The sequence below is a fragment of the Metopolophium dirhodum genome, chromosome 2, assembly GCF_019925205.1.
Source record: "Metopolophium dirhodum isolate CAU chromosome 2, ASM1992520v1, whole genome shotgun sequence".
NCBI lineage: Eukaryota > Metazoa > Arthropoda > Insecta > Hemiptera > Aphididae > Metopolophium > Metopolophium dirhodum.
In genome coordinates this window covers 25,471,428-25,489,240 of record NC_083561.1, presented here as the reverse complement: position 1 = coordinate 25,489,240, position 17,813 = coordinate 25,471,428, and the positions used below count along the sequence as shown (strand labels likewise).

Here is a 17,813-nt window from a genome sequence, read left to right as displayed (position 1 = left end):
ACCGTAGATACTTGAAATTTACACCATATGTTTATTTTATCAATTCCTATACTTGATAAAATTTTCAAAATATTTTTACTCGTTTTGAGCTGTTGACGGACATTTTCAATTTTTTTAGTTTTTTTTTTCTATAAATGTCAATAAAATTGTATTTGTTGTGTCCAAAAGCGTGAAACTTTAATACAAGGCTCCTGATATATTGTTACAATAGCAGTTGAAAAATATTTAAAATTCACACATTTTTTATAAGCATTTAAAGTTTAAATTGTGAATTTTGACAAAATTTATCAAATTAAAAATATAAAAATGATTTTGTAGTTAAAAATTTATAAAATGTTCAACTTTTATAGAAGAGGATTATTGAAAATTTAAATCAAAGTTCCACGTAAATAGATAAATAAATTACTTTATTCACAATAATATCATCAAATATACTTAGAAGTAATATATCATAGGCTGACTTACCGTCTTCAGAATCGTTTTTCGTATACAATGATATTATATCATTGAATTTAAATTTAACACCATCCATTACAGTGACCCACTTATAACCTACTGTACAGGAGAGCAACACCCACTTTCCCACATTTTTTTATTTTATTTTACAACCGTTGCTTTGTATGCAGTGCACAGTAAGTACATTTTATGAATTTATTTTGTATAATTGTTATTGCGGTCTCTAAACGTTATTAGCTATCGGTTTTAAAAAACAAAATACGCTGGCTGATATGTTATTTTATTCTAAAAGACTCCTGCCAACAGGAGTTGATAATAATTTTCAATATAATTATAATATATTATACCCAACCAGCCTTGAGTTTTACATATTTTTGATCTCTGTGTAATATATTCATAAATAAATATTCACGATGGACATTAACATCAATCCTTATAACAACCATTACACTCTAAAAATGTTACTGACTAACAACATTAACGGAGTAATAAACTGGTTGCAGAAATCTGCCAATTTCGGGTCGTCCCGACAGGACGGGACACCCTTCAACCGAATGATTGTAACGAGATCGTGGTTTGACGTTTACGCCACGACAGGACTTGGCAAAACCAAATCCGTACGGACAGAGTAATTTCATAATTCCTTACGTCGGGGGAAATTCGAATAAAAATAGAAAAATATTGATTTCGATATCGGCACGACGTGGTGCGTGCGATAGTATAATATTCCCGTGTAATAACATTATGTATGTATACAATAATATACTTGGGGGGACGGAGTGGCCGAGCGGACTAAGGCGTCGGCTGCGACGCAGTCGACCCGAGTTCGATTCCTCAGCGATGGGTGGCATTTTTCTTCGAACAAGTCACGGTGTCCGGAGAACAAGTGCCGCCATCCCCCACCCGGGCATGGCAGATACCTACGGGTGCCCACTTGAAAATCTGCCAAACTACACACACGTGTTTATCAACCAACAGTATCCTCCCCTACAAATAAAACAAACAAACAGCTAATGGCCATAGTTGCCGGGCTTAATGACCAATTAATAAAAAAAAAATAATAATATATTATATAGGCGTCTAAAATGGACTGTTTGATTCAAATCACGCAGCTGATGAAAGAAAATTTTCGTATTTCGTGTTTGGGTTCGTACCAATTGCCATGGAACACGAAACATATCAACGATTTGCCGAATGCTATCTACATAGCAGAAAATTCGTCCATGGTAAGTAAGTCTCCACGACTGTTGCCCCCCTCCCCCTTACTGTAGCTCGTTCCACCGATCGAAACATTATTATTATTATTTTTGACATCGAATCACAATACTATTTGTCAAAGAACATGTCCTTTCTGTATTCGAAATTCTGATTCGGGGATGAAACAGAAAATTTTTTTGCGAACATTTTTATACGCAATTATATTATTTTATGTTTTTCTCCGAACAATACCTATACAGTTTTCGAAGGAACAAGTTGAGAAACTCGGTATCTTAGGATATTTTTTGGACACTGGCAACTCAAAATCGCCCTTAGAAATGCTTTATGACATTTCTAACATTTTGATAACGCGGCCAAGAGTAAACATGACGACCAAAAACGGTTTGCATGTTTGCAAGCATTACGTGAACTTATACTGTTCAACGGGACTGGGACTGACCGTAGAAGTGCGTATATAAGTGATTAATAAGTACCTAATTACATTTTTAAAAACTAATTAGGAATGGGTTCTTGAACCCTTGACCTTTAAGACATTTTAACAGTTTGAAGTTCAATAATAATTAATGTTTGTTAGTAAGTTATTTTCGAATTGTTCGAGCATATTCAAATTTGAAATCGAGTCAGCAGATTAATTTTTATTTTTTTTTTGTTAAATATACCACTGTTTATTTTTAATACTATCTAGTAACTACCAAGTTTATTTTACTGTTATAATATTTTAAAATTGTATGACTTCTTAAAAGTTCAAAAGTTTCAAGTTTGAGAAAAAAATAAAGTTTGAATTCGATTTTGTTTTTTTGACACATTCCTCATACAAATATAGTTCACATAATTATACAAGTTTATAATATAGACTTTAAAGCACTACAAATATTATAAATAAATTATAATTTTAATTTTAAATGCAAAATAAAAAATGTTGAAGAGTAATGAGAAGTGTTTATATTTAAAAGTAATTACTTTAAATTTATTTTCAGAATCATATTAAGTAGTATAATCATTTAAAATAAATAATTTTTATGCTAATATAGTATATTTTGATATTTTATGTATTATACTATTATGTTTATTGTTTATGTATAATATTTATAGTTACGTGTACTTCCGACACTTCCGTGGAGTAATTTATGATAGTATTATTAATATATATACAATTTTTATTTTCACTTTAACAGTATAAAATAATGAGTATCATCCGATGGATTTCGTGGCAGTCAGCTGTTTATATTATATTCCTCGTTTTTTTTCTATTTTTTATAAACCATACTCTAAAGTTCAACGTTATCCGGGGGGCTCTAGGGGCCATGCCCCCCCCCTAAGCCCATATTTATAAAAAATTGTATATTGCTAAAAAATAAATTACAAACCAAAAAACATAATAATAAACCATTGACTATCATTATACGACACGCACAAGTATGTAGATAGAGGTACGACGGTATGTACCTGCTGTCTATATTATGAAGAACCTATAAATAAACTATAATAATATATTATTATAATATAAATTAATATACTATGATATTATTATTTTAATATGTTTAAAACATTAATTGCGTAGCACACATTTTTGTACGGACTACGGAAATACTCTAAGAATAGTATCTTGATAAAAATTGTCATGGCTCCGTTCAAGGATGACTGAAGATAGACTATCAGCATTATGTCTATTATAACTCTTATTTATGTGTGTAACTAAGTGGATGTTGTAGATCAAATAGATCACATTATTGATATTTTTGCCAATTCTAAAAATAGATGACTTGATTTTGTGTTGTAAAAATTGTTATTTTCTTTTTGTTATACAGTTTTTTGAAAATTATAACTTCCCCCCCCCCCCCCACCAAGTCACTGGAGCCGCCCCAGACGTGTAGTTGACACTGCAGCGTTAAAAAAAAAACCGATAATTTATCCATCGTGTATTATTGTCAATAATTTATTTTTATTGTGACCTTTGTATATCGTTTTTCCAACAATCTCAACGATACGCCCTAAATTCCTAATACAAGTGATATTAAAATTACACATGTGTACACGCTGCAGGACGCGAAAACGAGGTCCGCTGAGAAAATGCTGAACACGCTGCGAAAACTATGCGGTTTCGTACAAATGTTTAAATTACCGTTAATGGATCACCTGGGAAATTACGGAAATGAACATCGAATGTGTTTGTGCGTAAGTCAAACCAATTTGCTCAATAATTATATCATTGCATTCAGATTTGTAAGTTCTTAACAGTAATTATTAGCGCACATATAAGCACAAATACACGCGTAATATCCGTTGGTTTAGTCCGTGTGTATACCTGCATGCGCTTTTACAAATTGATATTCGTACAAAAGCGTTCGAACAAAAACTTAAATCAATCGTAAACGTATATTATAATAATATGTGATATTATTCGGCAATATTCGCGTACGACGACCAACGATACCCTCTGAATCGTTTTCCAAACTAAACAGTAGCAGCATGAGCATTGGCGCAAATCGCAGGGGTGCTAAGGGTGCTTAGCATCCTGAATTTAATGTTAGCACCCCAAATCCTGTGATTATAACTTATAGTACTACCACCATAATATTTCCATTACAACTAAATTTATTAAAAATTCAAAAACAAATTCAAAAAATTTTGGTGCTTAAGCCCCCCTGATATTTTTGGGTGATTTGCGCCTATGAGCATGAGTTAATCGTTTGGCGTTATTTTTTTCGCCGTAGTTGCCGATCGACGACCAGTACAAAATAAAACTGATCAAATACTTTTTGGAATCGCCCAAGGTGCCACACACCGTGCAACTCAAAGAACTCGCGGCCATGTTGAAAGTGGACGTGAAATATTCGGACACGGGGTCCAGCGGCAAACCTGGCGTGGCTTGTGAATTTGGACCACACGTCACAGTCGGCGTAGGTGCTACAAAAATGGTACTATTGAAATATATAAATAACATTAACAACGATTAACGACCATGTCAGTATATAATATTGTACAAACGTGAGTTGTTTGGTCCCGTTGCAGATAAGCGTGTTCAGGTCGCGGACGGCAATGTTGAACGAGCTGAAACTGGTGTGTGGGTTCGTGCAATATCCGCGAACGTTCGTGCCACCGGACTGCTTAGATTCTACGATGGCCGAAGACGGCGAGAACAACAACTGCTACGACACACTAAACATTTCCTTCCCGAACTTACTGAAGCAGGGTAATCATCCGTCGAACGAAATGTTTCCGGCCGAACCCGTCGAGTATAGAGACACGACGGTGTCCAATCGCGCAGAAACGACTGCAATCGTGCGTATCATATTATAGTATATAATATTATTATATATTTATTATAATGATGACGGTGACGATATATTATATGTTTTAAAAATGTGTTATTATTTTTGTCGTGTAGTGACATTTTTCAAAGATTTTGTTTGGCCGTAAATATAAAATATAAATTTGATCTATCTACATTTAATAATGTAGATTTCTGATCTTGAAGATATTCTGCAAATATTGTATCTGTCTTTATGTGGGTGCAGTAGATACTGCAGTGGCGTATGTTGTATATAGGAGGGGGCATAATGGCAAACAATCACTGTGTGGGTGTTATCTATTAAATTAACGGCGAACACCATTCGACCGAATTCCGAATATTATTACCTATTACTACCTATTCGAGTCTGACCCTGATGAATGTTTTCTGTTTTAAAAATGTGTTTTTATTTTTGTTATGTGTTATCGCCTTTAGGAACTATAATAATGCTTCAATATTCAACTTTGAGGGTAGTTTATGGTAACAATTTGGACCAGTACTTATTACAGTGTTTATGGACGATAACAGCAGATTGAATTTCCCGGTTTATTTGTTTTCTATTTACAAAGCTTCGAATTTTGCTGTTTTCAAACTGTTTGGTGATCAATACTGTTTTTTTAACAAGTCACATATTCGTGCGATATGTCACGAGAATATACTAATGCCTTGCACATAAAATATGTATTTAATGCAAAGTACATAATATAAGTTTGCGCATAACCTGACCTCTACGATTTTACAGCCTACCGTTGTAAACGCCGGAGGAACAGTCGAAATCGTCGTGCAGGAGGGCGTGATTACGAGAGGTGCGTTTAACCCAAACCTCGGACCGAGCCACAACTCCAACAGTCCTATTCGACCAAGGCACAGCTGTTGTGTGATCCGGGTCTCCACGGCGGAAGGATTGACCGAAAATTCCGATCGAGGACTAGACATGGGACAGTGAACACAATTATTATGTATACACGTCATGTGTTATTTATATATTTATCAACTACGTCCGATCATGTTTAATGTGTATATTATATATTATTACTGTCCTTTATTGCACTTTTTACGATAAATATCATATTTTAATGTTTACGGTTTAAACATTACACGCTTTACTTTTATTATTATTAGTGAATACGAGTATGATAGTATGATTTTACTTTTTAAAACAATTTAAGATCAATGGATTATTTTTATTTAGAAACGCAATTTATTCGCTGTTTTTTCGCGCGTACAACCCTATAACTTATAGCAGGTACCTATAATAAACAATACATTTACGCTCGGTAATGCCAATTTAGTTAATCTGTTTTTAACGATTAAATTTGATAGGTAATAATTAGACTTAAAAACGATAAAACATTTATGTAAAATCGTTCTCTATGGTCAAAAATTTTTTTTGGTATTTTAAATTTGAAGTGAGTATTATGATTAACATTAATGAGTAAAAAATAAAAATATACTTAGGTATTAGTCATAGACCTTATACTAATAAGTGAGTAATAGACAAGAACAGTAAAACAACAGCATGAGCGGCTTGCAAACATATCGCAGTGATGTAAGCTGTGTTGACGATAAAATACAATAATCTTTATATTATATAATAACAATAACTTACCGTACTATCCCGCACTACCAACATATTATGAGTCCCTCAGTGGCTCAGTCACTCTGTGTTTCCACGCTCTGTGTGCAATCACTTCTTGTATATTAATATAAGGTCTATGGCATTAGCCGATTCTGAAAGTCATCAAATAAAACCAACAACTGCAAGGCGTGGAGATAATGCTATATTTGAGTTTAATAAGTAAAACAGTTAAATGTAAAATAATATGAAATAAACGCAACAAATCTGTAATGAAAATTCCGAAGTTGATGCTGTAAGTGTGTACCTAACTGTTTATACCTTCGACGAGTGTGCACGACGTAAGTACATACAAGAGACCAGCTCGTCTAATATATTATTTTATAAAGCTCTATACTCTATATTCGATCGTGACCGTTTACCATTTACGTTTATATGCACTATAATTGTACAAGACTTTGAACGTCGGTCTCGTCGATGATCTATATCAGTGTACTATTATTATTATTATTATTTATTATATCATAGATTATAGATTATATAAACTTTAGAAACTATATAAGTTTGTACTCAGTTGTTGTGGGTGGCGTAAGGTGTAACTGGTGTAACTTAGTGTGTAACTTTATTACATAAATTATTAATAATGTAACCGTTGTACGTTTATAACATATTATATATTATTCACGATGGAAATAACTCCGATACATTTGAATAAATAAATATAATATATAAGATAACACCTGTCATAGTCTAGTCATAGAATTCCAGATCAATAAACGTCTTGAATTTTCGTCCATACTAAACGAGCGTATTTAGTTTTGAGGATGTCTATAGTCAGCCTGTTATATCATAGTCTTACATGTAGGTACATGTACAACGCAGCAATCGTAAATTGAAAACAATTTTAAATCCAAACAACAGCATACATAAATACATAATAATTCACACTTTGAGTTAACTCGTAACTTCCTGGTTTACGCGCGTCATTTATCAAATAAACCGTAGGTATAATCAGCAGTAAACGTCCATTAAACATTTATTAAGTACTTATGTGTTGAAAATTAAAATCATTATTAGAACTGCGGCGGTGTACGCGCCTCGACAACACGTGATATAGTAAGACAGTATGTGATGAAATGCGTAGTACCTACCTATGTATAATATATTATTATAGAAGCTTATATAAATATTACGAGTCTTAAATGATTTGGCTAACCGATGATGTGATGAAGGCGGAGAAAATTCTAGAATAATATAATGAAGTACAGATAAAAGGGATCACATAAATATTAAAATATGGTATGTCTAATGGGTATAATATTTACTATTTAGTATGCAAGCGAAGGAAAATCTAGAAACGGTGTGCATATATCATTATGAACTCGAGAAAAACTATTTTACGTTTTTACACAATATTTTCATGAAAACATTAATTCGTTCCGTTGCATATAATAATATACTCGAAAATACAATAACCTATCGTTAAAAAAATATTTTACCTATTTGATTTTTAAAAAAGGTACACCTTATACAGCAATACCACCAACTAGGTAGGTAGCTGGCTATAAAAATATAACGCAAGCTGTCATCAAAACCAGATTGAAACCTGACCGTGTGTGCGATAAAAGTGTAATATTTAACATTTAAAGTGAAAGTCACTAGTCAGTAAGCTTTAATTATAATATGAAACAGCCGATGATACCTATGTGATTTATTTGAATAAATTGTTTCATGTTTTCCGAGAAAAACAACTCATCTTTTCGCAACTAGTCCTCGTGTGTAATATAATATGTATACATTAGGTATATAGTGTTTGTTTGTGTGTGATGTTATTATTGTGTTTTGGAATTTACATTATTTTTCTCCATATTTTTCATTTTAATTTGTGAGTCTCGTAAATTTACTGTGTAAAATTGTACCGGTAAAGTAAATTTACAAAAAAAAATTTACAATTTACATTTTTTTTACCGCTCAAACAGTTGAGTGACCACTTTAATTGTATGTTATTGTATTTTTTAATAAGATATTAGGATTATAATACAAATCAGGATTTTTATAAAATGATAATGACAGTTCCATGATACGAATTATTGTGATATGGGGTGTATGTGGTTACCACGATTTATTATTATTTTATATTTTACTATAATTAATAATTACTAATCGTTATTTTTAATAAAGGGATTAAATACTAATACTTTATTTTATATTTATCTTGCCTTCTTTACATAATATTGTGAAAAAATTCAACAGGTACACTATAAATTTAATTGTAATAAAAATTTACCAATTTTTAGCAAGTGAAAGTTTGGAACTAACAACGACGAAAAAAAACAATTTAAACTTATTTAATCACAATATTATCGTAAAATGAACTAGCAGAAAAAAAACGACGTGACTTTTTCATAAAAATACTGAATTTGGTATAGGTACACTCGGAATTATATGCTTTAGGTAATATATTATAATTTTAATAACAAATAACATACTGTTATGATTGCAACTTTGTGAACATTGCAGGACTCATTCATGAGTGGGTGTATCATATAATATTTGTAGTATTTGAACTAATAATATTAATAATTCAAGTACAAATGAAATAATGAGTTGATAAAACCATTAAAAAGTACCTATCTGCTATCTTCGATACCTATGTATATTTTGCCGGAGTGTAAATCGCCGAAATGCTATACATTTTTATATCATTATTTACCTACATTTTATATTATTATTACATTTATCTATTAATTATTGTATTTTAGTTATATTAATATTTAACTGTTTTCCCACGATGTATATATTATATAATTTATATAAATAAATGAAAGTAAGACGTAACATTAATAGTTAATAGTTATATTATGCCATAATAAAATATTTAAAAAAAACTGTAAGTTAATTACGATCTGTTCACTGTTGTGTACAGTAGCCAGTAGGTGTCAAGTGTACTTCGACACTATTCACTACAGTCTGCAGAGTTGTATGTCATAATACCTATTACCTATATATTATTTAGATATTTGGGTTTCGGTAAGAACTACATTGAGGTACTTTGTAGTAAGTATTATATAAATAAAATCATAATACAATATTTTTATTATTAATTAAATCACCCTATTACATAATCTAATAATATCAAACTAAAACCTTTAAGTTTATTTTGATTGAAATAAAAATGTAGTTAGTAAAGCAGCTATGAATATAATTATAGAATTTTAAGTAATTGAGTTCTTTTGAATATTTAGTGATTGTTTATCTTACAAAAATATGTTTATTTTCTTAATTATCACTTTTTTCTCTTCTTTTTTTCTTATACCTACTTAATTGGTAAGATTTAAATTGTCTATAGGTATAATAATTTATATTTTATACCAGACATAAATAAATATCTAGGTATGATAGAAAACTTTTCTTAACAGGTAAAATGTATTCTGTAATTATTACTGAGTAACATGAGTAACAAAATAATAATTATAAATTTAAACTACTTGTTAGTTTAAATTCAAATAAAATAATAGGTATTTTACAATTTGTGAATCTGTTATGAAACCAATAAACTTGAACTATAATTTATTGAGATACAATTTAATAACAAATAAAAACTTACTAAATTACAAAAAAAAACATGACCAGTAATTATTATATTTTAAATAAAATTATAATAAAATAGAAACATAGTTATCACTTATTACATGTAACAATATAATATAATAACGAATATTAAAATAATCATATTCCTGATCAAATAACATGTCAAAATATATAATGAGACTAATCAACTGCAGACACATCGTTATCAAATAAACTATCATTGTTTGATAATCTTTCGTCATGATTATTTCCCTATAGTTATTTATAGTTTTAGATGATGACGTCTAATACTACAATATTTAATTAAATTAAAAACATTTTAATGATTAATAAATATTACGCACCCGTATAAAATTGTTATCAGATTGTTACATGGTCTAATAAATATTATATAGGTAGTATATCATACAGTATGCACATTTTTATTTATGAATAGTTTCTTATAAAAATAAAATAGAATATTATGCCAAAACATTTGTTACCATTTTGTCATTTTAATTTATACTAGAAAATCAGTAGATAAGTATTAAATTAAGTAAGTATCTACCTACTTTTTAAGAGGATATCAGCCCACTATTTTTTTTTCTCTCTCTGGCCACACGCATCATAGACAAAACGCATTTACGCAGAATTATTTTTTCTATGTTTCTAAGTAATCTTAGAGTAAAATCACAAGTAAAAAGATAGAGAATAATATTTTTGAGAATTTTTTTTTTTTTTTTTTCAAAATAAATTTACAATCTGTATTCAATGGCACAATGAGTAAATGTGGATTTAGATAACGTACAGTTATTAAGACATATTAGTCACAAGGAGAAACAATCATAATAATTTATACATATTTTGATACGTTTGGAGAAAGCAGCCACCCATTAGCGACACTTTCATTTTGGAGTATTATATTTTAAATATTTTTTTTTTTTTTGAGAAAAAAAAAAAAATTTGAGAATGACATGGATTTTATATTTTATTGTTATTTGACTTTCAAAATAAACAAAAAATGTTGTAAATTTAAATTATGTTTAAATTGTTTTGAGACAATATTTAGACAAATCGATACGTCATTCCCCCAAAAATATTATTCTCCATATTTTTGTAATGGGTGATTTTACTCTAAAATTACCTAAAAACATAGAAAAAATGATTCAGCGTAAATGCGTTTTGTTTATGTTGCGCGTGGGCTAGAGAGAGAAAACAAATATTGCGCTGACATCCTCTTAACACAAAATATAATTTTTATTGAAAAAATGTCAATATATTGCACAATAATTACTGACATACATTTCAGTAATTTTAAGTTTAAACTTCTACAGTTGAAGCTTACAAGGAGAACTCACAGCTACCTACCTATACACTATACAGTATAAGTAACTTACACTAAGATAATCAAGGAGAATACTGAATAGAGAATGTAGGACTTAAGGACTAAGGTCTTATTCTAATTAAGACTAATTCTAATGAGTAAGGGCCATTCGTATCGATACCTTTTTCAATCATAGAAAATTATATCCATATGTACCTACTACCCATCGCTCGGGTGATCAGTAAAAATGCAATTGACAAAGCATAAGTGACAACTTCAAAGTTAGTCATCATAACATCAAGTCTGGATCTTGCAAAAATCTAGGCTAATAATTATTCTTGAAGTGTATCATATTAATATAATAATATCATATAAAAACTCTGACGAGTACTTTTGTTTTTAAAAAATAGTTTTGTTAAAGATACAAAAAGATAGATTTTCCGCCCTTATTAATATCGATGATAATCATTCATCTAACAATCTAACACGTAATTCCAAAAAAATTCACCATGCGTTTTATATTTAAATTCTTCAGCTCCCAGGCTGCAGCGTTATTACGGTGTGGAAACGGCAAAATCAAACGATTCAATAAACTTCGACTGGCTAGAAAAGCGTTGCCAATGCAATATATAAATATTGCATAAACAATTTACGGCTGACCGGACCACCTCGTTCACGTCAATTGCATTGTATATTTTCCAAAGTGTGTTTTACTGTGAAATAAAATTTTGAGATCAAAAGCAAAATGGTGGATTATGACATCAAGTCGCAACTGGATCTGCTCAACGGTACGACTTGTATAGCACGTATACTATTTGATATATTATTTTAGTAGTTTGTTACGATTTATTATCAAAAATAATAACTTATGATAACGCCGACGACTCATACCGTTAACGTAAAAAAAAAATAATAAGACCGCCATTTGCCACGTATTTGCCCTTACGATAAATAATAATTTAAACATCATACATATTATATTATAATCTACTTATAAACAATAATACAGTCGACTTGATTAACTCGGGAGTTGAAGGATCGGCCAAAAAGTTATTCGATAGTTGTCCACGGATAAAAAAACTAAACGAAAATTATAAGAACGGGGAGAAACTGTGCGAGGTATATCCGACGATTTAAAAAAGCTCGAGTCAACCAAGTTCGACTGTATTGGTAGTATTGAATATTATAGTACGGTATGCGGTATACGGTATGCGCGCCAGCAACTCTGCCGTGACGAAAAAATTTAAACGCGCTTTCTACGACCCTGGTACCGGAACGGTTTATTTCCAATGGGTACCAATGGTTTAGGACGATGTTTTTTCACGATCGATGTTTACGGTGTTTTCGCAGAATACTTAGACAGAGAGATGGAAGGCGTCAAGACTCGGTATTTCGTCATCAAACCCGATGGCAAGGGAAGCAGCGGCAATCGTCCGGTGAGTTGCATCACTGCACGTTATTATAGTGCCTACCTGAAATAAGTATAAAATACAACAAAAATAATAATAATTATTATATTGTCCGGAACGCTATCGCTTTGTAGTTTCATTACGACGATTATTAAAAAATTATTGCACAATATTTTAATTGTCGTCGACCCTCAGATGAAAATTTCGATAGGTATATTATAATATTATTATAGGTAATGTACGAAATTGTAAGAATATTTGAATAATATGAATACGCGACAAAGGTCAGTGAAACTGATGAAACTCGCAAGTAATAATAGTTATTGTGAGGTGTCGATTATTTTTATTATTTTTACTCATGGTTTAATATATTAGATTATAAACAATGCGTACTCATACCTAGTAAACGGATTTTATATGTAATTAAAATACAAAACTATGAAAGTGTAATTAAAAGAATATTATGCTACGAAAAAGAACATCAAATTATGTGGAAAATATTTAAATTTTAGTGTAAATACGGAAATACCAATAAAAAATGTACAGAAATACATAATAAATATAACTATAAAAAAAATGATTACAAAGTACAAGATAATATTACGACCTGAAAACATTAAATAAATATGGGTACATTTTTATTCAAATGCAATGTAAGTACTGTGTAGCACTTAATTAAGTTCTTTTACATGCTTGGATGTTAATATTGCCTATTATAATCTTATTAAAATTTACTGAGTTGAAAATTAAATCGTTTTGCATAATATTTTGAGCTTTAAGAATCACTATATGAGTTTCTGGATCTAATTTTGAAAACAACGTCTAAAATATTTGAAAAGTGTTAGCAATAATGTAAAATATTAAAATAATATACGTATAGGTAGGAATAAACATAGAAACGCCAAAATGTGTTTCAAAATATTTACAAATTGAATGAAATAAAAATGGCGTACATTTTTAGTCTGAATGATTTAAAACTCACCACACTTTTAATACCTTTTTCTAATAAAAAAAATATGCGTTTACGTATAAATCCGTTCCCTACTTATAACTCATATTATAAATACCTAATAAAGAACTTTAGTATTATACGCTCATCTTATATTTTATAAATAAAACAAATTTTAAATCCTCGTCAACGCCGATTAATGATATTGCATCTACGTATATTGGTTTTATATTTGTGTTTTTAAGTGTTTTTCTCATCTATATATTTATTATTTAACGATATCAATTAAGGCCATGGGAAATCCGATGGAAGTTCGTTAACGTGACATACAAAGAAAGATTTCTAAGATTTGTTGTTTTCTATTTTCATCAGTATAATATAATATTTTAAATCAGTCTTTTGGAACCTGTCAATTTTCTTTACATAGAAAAAAAGAAACATTTTAAAGTACAGTTTTTAACCTGTTATTGTATGTATATATAATTATCATTGCGTTTATATTGTAACTATTTGTAACGTTTATTGACTTTTATGGGATCGCTTATAATCGATTAAAAGCGTCTCACTTATAATGCTCACAAAGATATCGATTTATATATCTTTTCGTTTTATTAATCGCATTTTCAACATACCTGCACGACGTATAATATTCTTAGACTGTTCATTGTAATCGTATAAAAAATACCTCCGACAAATTCTGCCTCATCATACTACTTAAGTGCGTCACTTCTTTAATGTATATTCAAATATCAATCGAGTACTTAACTTTGAACGGGAACAAAATACGTAATTAACTATTAAATTTATCCCGACATTTGTGGAAATATTTTAGGCTGTAAAAAATGAAATTTTGAATTTCGAAATCTTACAGTATCGTGGGTGACAAAATTAACCTGGGACAACTTTATATAAATTAGTTCACTGAAATATCAATTAAATAAGTGCCCACTCGTTTTCACCGGAAACCCGCTGCACACTGTGTAAGCGAGAGTGCGAGACATTGTTTTGTATATAATTCAATTATAAATTGAACGCATAGAGAGATTTAAATAGGAGAAAAACACGTCGCGTACTCATCAATATTGCACGGATCTATAGGCGATGTATAAACGATACTAAAATATGTTTATTGTATTTAAAATTTTGATAACATTTACAGTAAAAATCTGAGAAAATTGTATGATATTATATAATTGTCAATTTGTACCTAACATAAGTAGGTACATTATAATAATATCATAGTATACTGGTATAAAAGATATATACAATACACCAATTTAATATAGAAATTACCAATAATAGAAAAAGTTTAAAAAAAATTTACTTTAAAAATATCCAGCATTATCCAATAGTATTTCATAAATTTATATGAACAGATGAACCAACATGGTAAACTAAATTTTCAAAAATGAATCACCTTCTGTTGAAATTGTATTGTATAGATGTATATAGGAAAGGAAGTATTTGATTATATGTTACATAATACGTTCTTTGATAACACTTGCCGAGGCCGGACAGCCGAGATAAGTGATTAAGATAAGATAAAAATAAAATATGGCCATGATACCTATTATGATTTATGAATACCTACATGATTCAATTTTTGTCACTTATTGTCAATCGTTTATAAGTGTTTTGACGTTGAAATATTCAATTTTTCGATATTTTGAACTTCGTTTGTATTTTTTTGTAATTTACGGAAGCTTGTGTTAGATATTAGTAGTTTACTAGGCCTTGGTCCGGACAGAAATAGGGACAGCGACGGGTGTGTGTCATCTATAAACAGTAATTAACAATTTAGCGCGTTTATCGATTGTGATACATGAGCATTCCTAACCCCGGGCACTAACTTAATTGTATGTTTTAGACGAACGTCGATCAAAATGCCTCGACAAGCCGTGCAGACGAATCGCTCTACAGCTGTGACTCGGATATGACATTGCCGCAACCCCCATTGAGCTACAAAAGCAACAGCGTGTCATTTCCACAGACGGTCACCAAGAAAAGGAGCAATGCCATAGACATCATTGACCCAGAGACCGGCGAAAAATTACAATTATTATGAACTTAAATCTGCAAGCCCAGAGCGCGTTTGCAGTCGCGCATGTCATCGACTTGTTACCACATTTTGCGTTCAATAAAATAAACTTTAATTTTATTCGTCAAACCAACCACTATTAACGTTATAGTACACTATTGAATTTTTTATCTGGAGGTGGTCGTCGTATTATATATTAATATTAAATATTTATTAATATAAAAAAAGGAAAATGTCTATAATAAGGCGAGTTGAATAGGCAACTTAGCTACACACGCACAACGTCGCGACGATTCTGATGCAAAACGTATGCGCGACGAATGGAGTATTCCTGATTTTGTGCCTCTCGTAGTCTCGTCATCAATACTCGATACTCGAGTTTATGACAGCAGGATAGACAACTTTTTTCTTATAAATAGCTAAACAGGTAAGGTGTTTAGAATAGACCACATCAATCCCTAAACAAAATTGTGAAAAAAGTATAATAATATTGTATTACCAGTTCCGAATTAACGTTTATAGGTATAACCTAAAGGACTGATAAAAACATGCACATTATTTATGGGCTATTGAAAGAATTCAAGTTTTTAGTGCAATGAATTGAAGAGAGCGAGGAATAGAGTATAATTGATGAGGTATTAAATCTTATCCGAGCTTCGGTAATTGAATTGTAATAAATTGCAGGATCGTAATATTTGTGTAGCCAAATATAATAATTATTGAATAACTAAAAGCATACAGCGTCTCGTTGTCGGGGCCTCGTGGAGTCTTATCTTCGTGGCACTCTGAAGTGTGATATAAATCCTTTCACGATTGTTCTTTATTTTTGTTTAAATATAATATTAGAATTTAGAATAATACAGTATACTTATATAATATAGTCGTATAATGTAGTATTGTAATATAATGAATATTATACTATTTGGCTTTTGGCTGCATGTTTTTGATTTGCAGCCGTCTTAGTATAATATTATTACACTATTAACGAATAAGATACTCAAACACAAATTAAATACATTTTAAATATTATAACTGTTTATCATTTTAAGTTGAAGCATATATCAATAGGTAATAGCTATCACTTATTATATTCCGTTGCATATCAATGCCTGATGGTTAGGTACTAATATTAAATACATGGTTATGGATTAAGAGTAACTGTCGAGTGTCAGTAACCGTTAGTATAATTAGTATATTGTTAACGATTATTAGATATAATTTATTTTAAAAGTATAAAACATGAAAATAAAAATGATATTAACAAATACTTTAGTAAATAGACAAATAGTATATTAGTATGCATAGGTAATGCACTTATACTAATTAACTAATAAAACTTATAATTACATACTATCCATCATCATGTCAGATAAAAGTTTGTAAACCTTTCTATTATTATGTATTAATGATTGAAAATTATTTACTAAGTACCATTAATACATAGATGAAATAATACATTAGTTAAGCTCACAAATATGAAATATTTATAAAAAGGATGTTTAAAGTAATGTATTGAAATTAAGAGTACATATTATATTTTTTACTATTCAAACATTATAATACCTATGTGTTTTTATAAATAGTATAATTTTTTATTTAACTTGTAATTTATAAAAGGCTTAACATTAAGAATTTTGGGTAAATGTTTTGGATTTATAAATTGGATTAAATAGACAAAATATTAAAATCTGAAGTTTTTTACTAGATGGGACCTCACAATAGGCTATTAAAAATTATGTACTTAGAACATTTTATGATCCTATGTTACACATGATACACAACAGTTTATGAGGTGATAGATTTTAGGTGTTTTTATGTACCCACCAAATTAAAATAATATGTTTCTGTCGTTTCTGGACATATTTTTAACTTCTATAAGAACTGCCACTCCAAAATCATCAAAATTAAAAATGTTTGAGTTAATTCATTTTAATTTTAAGATGTGTATTGTGTGTTTATATTTCTTGGTATAACCCCGTCC

At 30.0% G+C, this 17,813-nt stretch overlaps 2 protein-coding genes across 5 annotated transcripts; both read left to right on the top strand.

Moving 5' to 3' along the window:
• Positions 1–869: 869 nt before the first annotated feature.
• Positions 870–6,020, top strand: LOC132939911 (uncharacterized). The gene is made up of 7 exons (XM_061007340.1): positions 870–1,073; positions 1,533–1,682; positions 1,914–2,120; positions 3,718–3,849; positions 4,389–4,592; positions 4,687–4,956; positions 5,709–6,020. The coding sequence occupies exons 1-7, from the start codon at positions 870–872 to the stop codon at positions 5,910–5,912; spliced, it is 1,371 nt and encodes a 456-aa protein (XP_060863323.1). The 3' UTR covers positions 5,913–6,020.
• A 428-nt stretch (positions 6,021–6,448) lies between these two features.
• LOC132939820 (uncharacterized) lies at positions 6,449–15,961 on the top strand. Of its 4 annotated transcripts, none has more exons than XM_061007202.1 (4): positions 6,449–6,883; positions 11,972–12,224; positions 12,787–12,872; positions 15,662–15,961. In XM_061007202.1, the coding sequence occupies exons 2-4, from the start codon at positions 12,182–12,184 to the stop codon at positions 15,857–15,859; spliced, it is 327 nt and encodes a 108-aa protein (XP_060863185.1). In that variant the 5' UTR covers positions 6,449–6,883; positions 11,972–12,181; the 3' UTR covers positions 15,860–15,961. The 4 variants fall into 4 exon arrangements, with proteins under 4 accessions (XP_060863185.1, XP_060863186.1, XP_060863187.1 ...); XM_061007203.1 differs by lacking the exon at positions 6,449–6,883 and adding an exon at positions 6,896–8,520; XM_061007204.1 differs by lacking the exon at positions 6,449–6,883 and adding an exon at positions 8,590–9,599.
• Positions 15,962–17,813: the final 1,852 nt, after the last annotated feature.

Coding starts and splice junctions, on each gene's coding strand:
- LOC132939911 (XM_061007340.1), top strand. CDS start 870: ATGGACATTAACATCAATCCTTATAACAACCATTACACTCTAAAAATG. Junction 1,074..1,532: donor GACTTGGCAAAACCAAATCC/GTACGGACAGAG, acceptor TATATTATATAG/GCGTCTAAAATGGACTGTTT. Junction 1,683..1,913: donor TAGCAGAAAATTCGTCCATG/GTAAGTAAGTCT, acceptor ATACCTATACAG/TTTTCGAAGGAACAAGTTGA.
- LOC132939820 (XM_061007202.1), top strand. CDS start 12,182: ATGGTGGATTATGACATCAAGTCGCAACTGGATCTGCTCAACG. Junction 12,225..12,786: donor GCAACTGGATCTGCTCAACG/GTACGACTTGTA, acceptor GTGTTTTCGCAG/AATACTTAGACAGAGAGATG. Junction 12,873..15,661: donor GAAGCAGCGGCAATCGTCCG/GTGAGTTGCATC, acceptor TGTATGTTTTAG/ACGAACGTCGATCAAAATGC.